General features: G+C 41.2%; 2 protein-coding genes and 2 non-coding genes across 5 annotated transcripts; all 4 read right to left on the bottom strand.

Annotated features, from left to right (window-relative positions):
- Nucleotides 1-108: 108 nt before the first annotated feature.
- On the bottom strand, nt 109-2040 carry aamdc (adipogenesis associated, Mth938 domain containing). Of its 2 annotated transcripts, XM_044031920.1 has the most exons (3): nt 1909-2040; nt 1684-1779; nt 109-699 (listed from the first exon to the last, which is right to left on the bottom strand). In XM_044031920.1, the coding sequence occupies exons 1-3, from the start codon at nt 2038-2040 to the stop codon at nt 559-561; spliced, it is 369 nt and encodes a 122-aa protein (XP_043887855.1). In that variant the 3' UTR covers nt 109-558. The 2 variants fall into 2 exon arrangements, with proteins under 2 accessions (XP_043887855.1, XP_043887854.1); XM_044031919.1 differs by having other exon boundaries at nt 1684-2040.
- Nucleotides 2041-8026: 5986 nt separating this feature from the next.
- LOC122773319 (ATP-dependent Clp protease ATP-binding subunit clpX-like, mitochondrial) lies at nt 8027-10214 on the bottom strand. The gene has a single exon (XM_044031918.1). The coding sequence runs from the start codon at nt 9983-9985 to the stop codon at nt 8177-8179; it is 1809 nt and encodes a 602-aa protein (XP_043887853.1). The 5' UTR covers nt 9986-10214; the 3' UTR covers nt 8027-8176.
- A 1582-nt stretch (nt 10215-11796) lies between these two features.
- On the bottom strand, nt 11797-11960 carry LOC122774036. The gene has a single exon (XR_006360939.1). It is a non-coding gene; the product is annotated as a U1 spliceosomal RNA (small nuclear RNA).
- Nucleotides 11961-12561: 601 nt separating this feature from the next.
- On the bottom strand, nt 12562-12752 carry LOC122774048. The gene has a single exon (XR_006360950.1). It is a non-coding gene; the product is annotated as a U2 spliceosomal RNA (small nuclear RNA).
- Between the last annotated feature and the right edge of the window lie 173 nt (nt 12753-12925).

Raw genomic sequence — 12925 nt, 5'->3', positions numbered from 1 at the left:
GACGGGCACATGCATTCAAATGATAACATCCATGTTGCACAACAGCAGTGATGGCTAGCATGCAACTAAAGTTATCTGAATGTAAGAAATACAAACGGGACAAAAATAACCCACAGGGAAACAAATTTAAACTCAACAGGAATCTCAAAGACCTCAGATTCACTTACAATGTCATAAATTGATAATTCAAATGGACTCATCTCATAAACACAAGAAACAAGACCCCATTTAAAGGCACAGAAGTCTACGGAAAACAGCTCCCAGGTACACATTTAATCACTGATTTGATTGAAAGTGAACCTTTAATTTATCCCTGAGTTTCTTACCGTTTATCAGAGCAAGTAAACAAAGATCTAATCAAATACAAAACTGCATTAAGATTTCTATGATTGCTTTTGGAGTTGCCTGAGCTTTTCTTTGTTGGAGCTGACATGATCTTAACTGAAAATCAGTGTCAGAGTTCAAAAAGCAGATGTTTCTAAATCAGATTCTGTAGCTGATGATGAGGTTGGCAGAACAGTGCATGACAGGCCTCTGTCAACGCAGCAAGATGGAGCATTAACAGGTGGAGTGGAAGACTCCGCCCACCTTCACACCCTGGTTGGCCAGCTTGTTGTACTTGTCCACAGCCCTCTCTGTCTGCAAGACTGTGACGTCTACGCCTTTCTGCTTCACGTAGTCCAGAGTGGTGGAGGGAACCTGAGAGAAGAGGAGGCTTTTCAGGTGTGTCTGACTGATATGTTTTTTACGTAACACAGCATTTATATGCATCACATTTTTTCCCCCATTTTAAACACATTGGTTGTATTTTGGATCAATACTACAAAACTGTGGGACATGTACACTGAAAGCACATACAGTTAAGACACAGATGAGGTGTGCAGCGTTTCCATATTCTGATTCAAAAACAATAGTTGGAAAAAAATGCTTCCATGTAGACAGCATTTTCTCAGCAGTGGATGTAGTACAGATGTGTATATTAGTAGTTAATGGAATTATTTGAAAGAAGTTCAATAGTTGAATTATTGGTGTCCATGTGAAAGTAATCATGTCACAAGGAGTTGTGGCTAAGTCTCCAGTTTTAATTTTAAGCTCGATCTATATTTATCATCCCAGTGAAGCACAAACATCATGCTCCAAAGTCCAAAGTGTCAACTTTTATAGTCCTAGGATTTCTAGTCTAACTTCTTGCATGACTCAAGGTGCTTGTCTGTGATCTGTCAAATGTAATGTATATATATTGTGTGTATATATATATATATATATATATATGTATGTGTATATACAAACAAATTCTCTCTATTCTCTATTCTCTCTAATGAATCTGTGTTGAATCCCTATTACCGATGTGGCTGTAGTCGGTGCAGAATCAGCTCACATTTGTAGCATGCAGGGAGTAAGACTGAGGTCTTGAATGTTAAGTTTCAAACCAGTCTACTAAACATTATCCAGATAAATGTTAGATAACTAAATACTGAGTTTTGCTCGTGAGTGGAATCAGTTAACAGTTCTTAAATTGGACCTTTGTATTGCGATATATATAGAATGTATAATGTAAAATATATTCTATAACACTGATGAAAACCTTAGTGGTGTGGACTGCTAACACATACTTAATATTACGATGCTGTTTGGTCTTTACTTTGAATACTGACTTATTACAAACTATAGGTTTGGTTTTACCTGCAGAGCTTCACTCATGCCTCTGCCAATCACCAACTGGTTTATTCCCTTCTTTAGCACCTCTTCCAGATCAGCAGGTTGAACTCCTGGATAATGCTGGGATGAAAAAAGAAACCTCATCGGTGTGCAGTGCCAGGCTGTATTGCTGGATACGTACATACACCGATCTGTATGATGCGAGTTGTCGGAATTGTTGCGCGTTGTGAATATTATGGTGTCACTCACATTGGTTCCGGTCTCTCTCCAGTCCCAGGTCCTGCTGCCTCCAGGCCAGACTTTACAGTCCTTGTAGTTGGAAGAGCACCCCTTCACCTTCATGTGGCCCCAGGAGAGAGAGCTGATCTCTGGAGAGGACATGGCTGTACAACCTCACCTGCTGAAAAGTGAAAAGTAGAGAGACGTGAGATAAATGCTGTGCAGAGAATGTATTACACACCCACCAGCCATTCATGGGTAAAATCCATTTAAATGCTTGTTAACACAAAACCACGGCAGCAAATAGCAATGTATTTAGCTACATAGATATGATCAAGAGAACTAGCTGAAGTTCAAACTGAGCATCAGAATGAGGAAGAAAGGGGATTTCTATGACTTTGAATGGCATGGTTGAGTTTTTTAGAAACTGCTTATCTATGAGATTTCACACACAATCATCTCTCATCTCTCTCTTTACAGATATGTTGAGTTATTAACATCCAAAAAATATATCTGAAATTAACCACTTCTGTGGAAGCAATGGACGTAAACACCTGTGAATGTTGTACTGGTCTGATCTGCTGCTACAGTAAAATCACATTAGATATGTAAGACAGGAAAACAGCTCCATGGGTTAATGCACTTTCTCTTCTCACAGTTTGTTGCTCTCCATTCTGCCTAAGCAGTGCTAATATAGAAAAACACATCTGATACTGTGGTGAGGCTGCGGTGCTCCACGTTAGTGTAATGAAAAAGCCACAAACTGCTGCCAATTCTGCTGTTCTTCATGGCCAACACAGGCAGACCTGGAGCTATTTTTATTTCAGCCAAACACTACTCTTCAAACTACTGAAACAACGGTGTCAAATTCTGTAACATAAGTTAACATTTTTATTAACAGTTTCTATGCTGCTGTTGCAGTTTATTTAGTCTTATTAGAGAATAACAAAGTGAAGATCTTTACTGCTGCTTACCTTGTCCTGTTGTGAACGGACTGGCCACACCCCCTGAAGTTCTACTTCCTCCTACATTTAAAGGGACCACACCATTCAGCCTCAATCATACAAACACTTATCACATCACACATCACCAGGAATCACCACCAGCAGTTTCATTTAGTCTTTACTGTCCTTTTGAATGAAACATTTACTAAGACATTCACAGCAAAAAGAGAATTTAAGCTGCTGTGTAAAGAGACTGAGCATTTGACAACAGTTGTGTGTTTGATGTTGTAAATATGGATACCACTAATGATTGTCATAATCAATTAACCAGTGTGTTAGTTTCTCCACAATTCAATTTATTTATCAAATGTATATATGAATAATGTTTTGTTTAGCTGTCCAAATGAATAATATTCAGAATGATCTGAATATTATTTGGCTAATATAGTCTTTTTTTTCTTATCTTTTTTTTATCTATTGACCAATTTCTTGGTTAGCCAGTATTTTCCAAGCCACTGTTGTAACTAATGGTTATTTTGGTAGTCTACTACTTATAATGAAGTCAACAAAACAGAAATTTGCATTAATCTTCATAAGTTGAAGGCCATGAATAATAGTTTATCTCAGATAGTGTATTATTGATATGCTCCAACCAACAGACTAATAACTACCTTACATTAGATGGAGGGGTACAACCAAGTTGCTAACGTTCACACATTTTAGACACATTTAACACCATAATGTAACAATATTGCTGTATTTCTACTCTTTTAAAACCAACGGACCGTTTGTCCCTTTGTGAGCTGATGTCATTTGAGTAATACAAGATGAAAGGACGTCTTTGTCATTATGTTCTGCGATTTCTCAGACACATCAAAGAACAAAACAACATCCACTGGGGATGAACAATTACTCCACACACTCACAAAGGAAATCAAACATCATTTTGTTCAAGCAGAGATCCGCAGATGACATAAAAGTAATTATTAATCCATCTGGGAGGATATGTCTCACCAAAGGGTGTTTCAATCACAGGATAGATCCACCTATAGACAGCACAGAGAAACAGGCCCTTATGTTCCTCGCAGCAGTGGCCATCCATATCTATGGAAGGACTGGTGCGCAAAAGGGACTCTCTCACGAGGAGATGTCCTTCCACATGTCCCGTCTGATAAATAAAACAAGGAAAGGACTCACTGTTGTTGAGGGGCACATTCCACACATACACAAGGCCAAAGCATTAGCGAAGGTTGTCGTTAAGGAGCTTCAGGGGAAATATGGTGACATGCTTAGGTACATGTTGCTTGAGCAGCAAACTGCTGTGGAAGCTGTCATTGTTGACTGCCTACAGAAACATGCTAAGAAGTGGTTTCAGGAGGGGAAAAAATGGAACAAAGACAGCTGGGCACACTTTTTCAAAGATCTAATCATGCTTTTTATTTGTGCTGGTTTTGTTGCCACCATGGCCCTGACTTTGATGAGTATATAGCCGAAATTCCTAAATCAGTTTGCATTAGTGGGCTTTACAATCATGTTGTTACATCCTCTGTCCTTAGACCTTGCATCCTGTATGGAACCCTCCCCCCCCAAAAAAAACTATTAAACAGTGCAAAAATGGAAGAAACCACAGTAGGGGCCACAGAGATTCAATAGCACACACCAGATCAACAACAACACTACACAATTATCTCTCTATTAATTAAAAAAACATGTAGACTGTCTTCCCATCTGTTCCGTATTAATCACATAAATAGTCAACAGTTAGATTGACAGGCCGTAAGTTAGAAAAGTCTAGAATCTCTAAAATCGATTTCTTATTTTCATATAACTGTATATGTAATGCAAACTACAAGCATTCTATTACATTTCAACAACAATCCAGCAGTGTAATTAAAAGGTGAAGTCTAACCTTTAGAATGTCCCTTATGTAATTTGAAGTAAAATGTGAATTTTTAGGTGTGTCAGTGTGACACGTAACTGAAAAAAACCCAAGATCATTTTGAAATAATAAACCTGCAGTTTAAACCTAAAATCATGGTCTGTGTGGTTGTTATCTCTACTTACTATGAATTAGCTGCACCTCATAACCTGGTTCCTGATCCAAGTTATTTGAAATGGTCTAGAGTGCTACACTGTGTTAACTTTACTCTGAGTAAAGATTGATAGGCATGTGTAATTTCAGGCGTGGCGTGGACAAGCAGGTGATCTGTCTGAGGGAGTGAACTCAGGACAATACCATGACCAAGGTATGGAGACAGGATGGAGACTTCACTAAAAAGGTCAATCTGACCCAGTTTTATGAAAAGAAAAATATTCGATTGTAAGTAGTTCCCTGGATTTAGCATGAATTATTGTTAATGTCAAACATGAATATTGTCCACAGCAAAATGTTTCCGCTCTACTCTGTTATTTGCGCACTCATTTTGACATTTAGTTGAAATTTTATAAAGTTTCACAAATATAATTGCCACTGAGAAAAAAGAAAATAAATCTAAATGTGTGAATCCCTGTGTTTTTTTCACTATCAGCTCTGCAAGAAACTGGGGATGGGAAAAGGCACTGCAGATTGGTGCAGGAATGTCAGATTCTCATATCAGTCCTGACCTATGAGCAATCACTGGACAAAATGGATGGAGGCCACAGGTTGAGGTACAAGAGAGCAGACCTCTCGAATTTTGCAAAAGTCTTGCGATTAGATATTAACATACACGTTAAACTCAGTTTGTTAATATACAGTGGGTACAGAAAGTATTCAGACCCCTTTACATTGTTCACTCTGTTTCATTGCAGCCTTTCGCTAAAATCAAAAAAGTTTTATTTCTCATTAATGTACACTCAGTACCCCATCTTGACAGAAAAAAAACAGAAATGTAGAAATGTTTGCAAATTTATTAAAAAAGAAAAACTGAAATATCACATGGGCCACACGGTGGTGTAGTGGTTAGCACTTTCGCCTTGCAGCGAGAAGACCCGGGTTCGAGCCCCGGTTGGAACAAGGGCCTTTCTGCATGGAGTTTGCATGTTCTCCCCGTGTGTGCGTGGGTTCTCTCCGGGTTCTCCGGCTTCCTCCCACAGTCCAAAAACATGCAATGTGGGGATTAGGTAAATTGGATACTCTAAATTGACCGTAGGAGTGAGTGTGAGAGTGAATGGTTGTTTGTCTCTAGCTGTGTATGGCCCTGCGATGGACTGGCGAACTGTCCAGGGTGTACCCCGCCTATCGCCCGATGTAGCTGAGATTGGCACAGCACCCCCCGCGACCCTCTGGTGGAGGATAAAGCGGTTAGAGGATGACTGACTGACTGACTGAAATATCACATGGTCATAAGTATTCAGACCCTTTGCTCAGTACTGCGTAGAAGCACCCTTTTGAGCTAGTACAGCCATGAGTCTTCTTGGGAATGATGCAACAAGTTTTTCACACCTGGATTTGGGGATCCTCTGCCATTCTTCCTTGCAGATCCTCTCTAGTTCTGTCAGGTTGGATGGTGAACGTTGGTGGAGAGCCATTTTCAGGTCTCTCCAGAGTTGCTCAATTGGGTTTAGGTCAGGACTCTGGCTGGGCCAGTCAAGAATGGTCACAGAGTTGTTCCGAAGCCACTAAGCTTCGGAAGCCAATAAGAGAATCTTATTTCTCACAGTCTGGGAGTCCTTCATGTGTTTTTTGGCAAACTCTATGCAGGCTTTCATATGTCTTGCACTGAGGAGAGGCTTCCGTCAGGCCACTCTGCCCCGACTGGTGGAGGGCTGCAGTGATAGTTGACTTTGTGGAAAGTTCTCCCATCTCCCTACTGCATCTCTGGAGCTCAGCCACAGTGATCTTTGGGTTCTTCTTTACCTCTTCTCCCACAATTGCTCAGTTTAGCTGGACAGCCAGGTCTAGGAAGAGTTCTGGTCGTCCCAAACGTCTTCCATTTAAGAATTATGGAGGCCCCTGTGCTCTTAGGAACCTTGAGTGCTGCAGAAATTCTTTTGTAACCTTGGCCTGATCTGTGCCTTGCCACAATTCTGTCTCTGAGCTCCTTGGGCAGTTCCTTCGACCTCATGATTCTCATTTGCTCTGACATGCACTGTGAGCTGTAAGGTCTTATATAGACAGGTGTGTGCCTTTCCTAATCAAGTCCAATCAGTTTAATTAAACACAGCTGGACTCCAATGAAGGAGCAGAACCCATCTCAAGGACAATCAGAAGAAATGGACAGCATGTGAGTTAAATATGAGTGTCACAGCAAAGGGTCTGAATACTTATGACCATGTGATATTTCAGTTTTTCTTTTGTAATAAATTTGCAAAAATTTCTACATTTCTGTTTTTTTTTCTGTCAAGATGGGGTGCTGAGTGTACATTAATGAGAAATAAAATGAACTTTTTTGATTTTAGCAAATAGCTGCAATGAAGCAAAGAGTGAAAAATAAAGGGGTCTGAATACTTTCCATACCCACTGTATAGGACCAACTTTCAGTTACACCATTCCAATCCAAATGCTAATGACCAAATTATTTTAGACATAAAAACAACAAAGCTGGTGCTAAGAGGGGTGGGACACAGCGTGTAGTTTGGTTGTTGTCTCGTGTATCATGTATAATAATTGCCTTTTCCGATAATATATTATAACATTTAAAGTATGATGAATTATTACTTTTCACTATCTTAAGTGATGATCAGCACACTCAGGTCAAAGTGGAAGGGTCAGCTATAAAATCCTCTGAGGCTGGGAGTTTGTGTAAAACACTGTGCTCCACTGTGCAGCCACGAAAAGCACACTTGTCCCTCCGTGTTGACATAATACCACTCTTCCTCCCTCGCCTGCACTCTCGCATTTTATAGGGACAAGGTGGAGCTAAGGTGGAGTTCTAGAGGTAAACTTACTGGTGGGGTGGTAACATTTGTGTTGAAATGTGCATGCTGCCGTCATAATGCGCAGGTAATTCAACATCGCATGTTTTACTATACTATACTACACTAAGGGGGACCACAACAAAATGACTGAGTATTCTTCTTCCACACTTTGGCGACTGGTAGGGCCTCCAGAGTCCCAAATATAAGTATTAAAATGATTAAAAAGTTGATTTTGCATAATATGTCCCCTTTAATGACATCTTTAGAATACCTTTATTCTGGCTGAAAGCTATAATGAGTCCTATGAAAGCATAGATTACATTTGACATTACTAACATTCCTGGAAATTCCCTTAAAATGATAAAACAAAATGTTTTCATGAATAAAATAGCAAAACCAAGTGAGAACCAGTTAGCAACCTTTATTAATTGTACACAATGCCTGGTTGGGAGCTTTATGTTGGTATCTAATGATTTCAGGCAATATTAGCTTTAGCTAAATAATTGCCCTGTGGTTCAACTATTAGCAGCATCCACCTGTTGAGGCCAAGTCTCCTCAATTCCCAAGTCATATTCCTCTTCTGCTGACTTGGCTGGAGCTCTCATATATCTGGGTCTGGATTCTCCATGGACAACATCTTTGTTCAGCTCGACAGCTATGATGCCAGAATGTGGCACCTCAAACATGGGTTCAAGGAGGAGCTTTTCCATGATGGATCGGAGCCCACGTGCTCCCGTTTTTGTCTCGAGTGCCTTTCTGGCTATGGCTTTCAAAGCATCCTGAGTCACGTAGAGATCACAATTGTCCATGTTGAAAAGAGCCTGGTACTGGAGCACCACAGCATTACATGGTTTAGTCAGAATTTGGACTAATGTTTCTTCATCCAGGCTTTGTAGAGGAACAACCATAGGAAGACGGCCAACAAACTCTGGGATCATTCCAAACTCTATTAGGTCTCGAGCCTCAACATGCTTCAGCAGTCTGTCCTTCTCCTTGATCTCTGCCACTGTGTCTGTCTCACTGCTGGTGTAAGCCATGTGTGCTGCTGCCACTGCATGATGCCCTTTGCCCAGGTTCGAAGAAGTTCCAAATTCTAAATATTTTTCATTCATTCTTCTGCCGATGATTCTATTAAGTCCATTGAAGGCTCCTGATGCAACAAATAAGATGTTTGTTGTGTCAACCTGCATCATTTCTCCTCTAAGTTTTCTGGAGTTTTTCTCAGGAACATTGATAATTGTTCCCTCCAAAAGTTTAAGTAAACCCTGCTGAACTCCTTCTCCTCCCACATCTCTGAGCTGATGGATTCCAGGTACACTGCCAATCTTATCAACCTCATCCAAAAAAACAATACCGCGCTGTGCTTTCTCCACAGAGTAGTTGGCATCTTGCAGCAGTTTAGCAATCACTGACTCTATGTCTTCCCCCACATATCCGGCTTGAGTTAGTGCAGTGCAATCACAAATTGCAAAGGGAACGTCCAGACAATGAGCCAGTGTCTGTGCTAACAATGTTTTTCCTGAACCAGTTGGTCCAAGAAGTATGATGTTGCTCTTCTCCAGTTTAATTTCAGTATACGTGGAGTCCAGGATCTTGCTGCCCCTCTTCTCCTGAGGTGTCTGCTGATTTGCCTGAGGCTGCATGGACACACCCAAAGCATTTTCATGAGGACCGATCCCTGCAGTCTGCAGCAGCACATGAGGTGTAAAAGAAGACTGTTTTTCCGTCTCAACCTGCCGACGACTTCCAGCAGGAATGTTGTTGTAGATGCGCTTGTAATGATTATATACTGCAACTGCTAACACCTTTTTTGCATAGGACTGGCCAACAACATGCTTGTCAAGATAAGCATATATCTTCTTTGGGGGAGGGGGATGTTTCTGTGCAAATGCTAGCTTTACTGTCTCCACAGCAAATTCTAGCTCTTGGTTTAGCCCCTTCATTGAGTCAGTTTCAGACAGAACCTCAAAAATCTGATAGCATTTCTCACATTTAACAAATCGTGTTGACACCAGGGTACATGGATCTCCACATTTAGGGCAGCAAAGCTGACTTCCTCCTTTGCCTGATCCTCCAGAGCCACAGACCCTCTTCCCCTCACTGATGATTTTCTTTCTGTCACTTTCACTGCCCTTTGTTGTCCTGTCTCCAGAGATATGACAAGCAACAGTCTCTGAAAATGACCTCACCTGAATCTGAGTAGGCAAGGGAGTTTCCCAAGACCCCTGACAACTCAAAGAGAAGAACTGAATCCGGGAGCAGGACAATCCTCTGTGGGCAGTGTTTAGCAGCAACCTAGAAGCCAAGTTGCATGGGCAGGACATAATTCTTCTTTTAGGTCAAAACCAAGTCACCATGAAACCATGTGGGTCTTGTAACAACCCCTTCAGAAAAAGCAATGTGCTAAGTGATTGCCATTTTAATCTGTTACTTGAGATTGTCAGGTCAGTTAGTCATACTACTGTCACAATATCGACTTTTATAAACTGGGACAAACTGTCTTTTTTGAGCTGTTGATTGCCAGGTTGAACGCAACATCACAGTCTATGGACGTGCCCCACAATGATATGTAAACAACGTCATTCTCACAACTAGCCAAATTATAAAAACAGATACTAAACCTTATCTTAGCCAAAAGGCAGAGAACCAGTAAAAATAGAAAATGCCAGAATCGCTGCAAATTCAAAGGATTCAAAGGCTTTCTGTCATGCGCTAACATGTCAATACATTTTTAATTCTTATTTTCCTATGCCATGACCTGGTCACTTACCAGGAGAATACGAGAGTGTGGTGTAACATTAATGTGTGTGAAAGAACACTGCTCCAACTTGTTAGATTAAAATTAGATACACATTTTGGAGAGTCATATGCATGTAGCAGCACAGGCTTGTGTAAGATTATTGAAAAGATAACAATGACAATACAGGTATTAAAAGCAATCTTATAAATGGAAATTTGAGCTAACATTAGCCTAAATAGTAACATTAGCTTGCAGCCCTGCAGAACAAACTATTAGCCTATCAATAATATTAGGTCTGTTTTTTTTGTTTGTTTTTTCTTAAACTCCATTAAAAATGATATCTACAGTAAAATATTTTATATTGTACAGTATCCTATTCTTTTGCAGAGGCAAGTCTAAATTCAAACAATTCTCATTAAAATACATATAATCGTTTGCAAATATGCTCCCAACATGCTCTGTTAATTTCAATGCTGTTATATATCCATAAAAATTGAAGAAGCAAGACTGTTTCTGTGAAAAAATGAAGGGGCTTAATTCTGCGGGCATAAACCAACTGCCTGCAGGCCTACAGTTCCATACTACTGACAATTTTATATATAAACTGGTTTAATTTTAAGAGAAGCGAAATGCAAAGGGCTCATTATCCCTCTCAAGGAAGGAAGCCCCTCCCGTTTCTTTGTTTGCCACGAGAGGGTGACAATCTCAACACGGCCACCTACTGGTCTGGGTATGAACAACACTGTTTCTCCCAACTGCACAGCTCCGATGCAACCGACACTATTATGTTAGCTTTACTGTAATACGATCAATAATAGTCGGGATTGGTGAGACTTCATTTTAACTTTACTCGAGTCCCAAGACTTTAATCTATCCAGCTTTCACTCAGTGTTTTCATGTCTTTCTTGACCATTTTGAGAAGGGTGTAGCTGCATGCTTGCAGGCAACCGGTTTAGGCCCGTAGAATTAGCCCCCTCAGCGAAATCCTTTTTACGGGGCTTAATTTTGCGGGCCTAAACCTACGGCCTGTGGGCCTGCAGTGCCATACTGTCGACAATTTCATATACTGTATGTGTATTCATTTTAGCTTTTCTCACACACAGCTTTTCCCCAACGACGGCTTCCTGCCAGACCTGAGGCTGCAGTTTAAGGAACCAGTACCAACTTCTCCAGTTAGGTAAGTGACAGAAATGAGCCCCTAAGTTGGTTTGTCGAGCGCAGTTTCAGGGCCCCAGTTTTAAGGGTTTATTTCGCAAAAGCACCCCCCACCACAACCACAAGCCTGTTTCTCCACACAGCGCAGCTCAAATTGAGGGCAGATCACAAGCGACCTGTTAGCAGCGACACGCATGTATCCGAACCCACTGCAGACATATTGCTTGTTGTACAACTTTTCAGGGGAGAGCGCGAACGCAGTCCCCCACTACCAGAAATTATGCAGTCGAGATTCCCACATTTGGGGAATTCGCAGGGGTCAGCACAACCGGAGTGCAATGGCCGAGCCTCGCCCTGGGTGAACCACCTTCTTGATCATGGTGTCTCCCCTGCCAGGTAAGTATGAGTTGTACACATCAAGGACAGGCCACTCTTTCACAGACAAACCACAATCACTGGTGGTGCTAACAGAGCTAACAGAAACGTAGCTCCTGGAGGTGCTGCGTGACTCTGCATGAATTCAGGACTGAAGAAAGTGTAATACACCAAGGCTTAAATAAAAGACTATTTAATCAAAAGACAAAGATTTTTTGATTCCCCGTCGTTGCAGTGCATGATTTCCCATCATGCACTGCAACATTTCCACATCAAAGCCTGACCTACGATCATCCATTGCGCCTATTTAACCCTCGAAAAACAAACAGTCAAATTGTAACACTAGAAGTTCAAGCGATGAAATGTTGGAAGTAGATTATGGCAAATGTCATTTGATCAACAGCTGAAATGTAAGAGAGGCAAAAGGCAACAGGGTTTTGATCTCTCTCCAGTAGGGAAGCACCTCCTGTTTCTTTGGTTAGTACGAGAGAGTGACAATCTTGACACTGCCACGCTGTCTGGGGTTTGGACACTACTTTTTCTCCAAACTGCACAGCTCAGGTACTGTCATCACCACATAACAAAAGCGCAAGCCGAGATTGTACTCGATGCTTTAACTTGGACAAATGAGGGGGGTGCACCATTCCTGGAGATGCTGCAATACCAGGTTGATGCGTGGAGTGGACGGAGCAAGCCCCTGTTCCATCTCCCAGTTCCAAAAATCAATTTAATATATGGTCCCCGGGTAGGGGACGTATCAGATATTAAACTGATAAGAACAGATACTACACTTGATCTTAGCCAAAAGGCCGAGAAGCGATGACCGGCAACTGGCGTAGGAAACATAGTGATTCTCTGCACAGTCCTTCTCTCGCAGGGGTCTAAAGGTTCAACTCACACCAAGGCCAGAATGCGAAACGTGACTACACTAAGACGAACCACGGCAGAAGAAAATATCAGAATCGCCGCAAATAAGACTATTTTAATCCCCGTA

This window comes from Solea senegalensis, linkage group LG8, assembly GCF_019176455.1.
Source record: "Solea senegalensis isolate Sse05_10M linkage group LG8, IFAPA_SoseM_1, whole genome shotgun sequence".
NCBI lineage: Eukaryota > Metazoa > Chordata > Actinopteri > Pleuronectiformes > Soleidae > Solea > Solea senegalensis.
Note: the sequence above shows the minus strand (reverse complement) of the source record. Positions and strands in the feature narration are given on the sequence as shown.

Coding starts and splice junctions, on each gene's coding strand:
- aamdc (XM_044031919.1), bottom strand. CDS start 2,040: ATGTCCTCTCCAGAGATCAGCTCTCTCTCCTGGGGCCACATGAAGGTG. Junction 700..1,683: donor GCATGAGTGAAGCTCTGCAG/GTAAAACCAAAC, acceptor CTCTTCTCTCAG/GTTCCCTCCACCACTCTGGA.
- LOC122773319 (XM_044031918.1), bottom strand. CDS start 9,985: ATGTCCTGCCCATGCAACTTGGCTTCTAGGTTGCTGCTAAACACTGCC.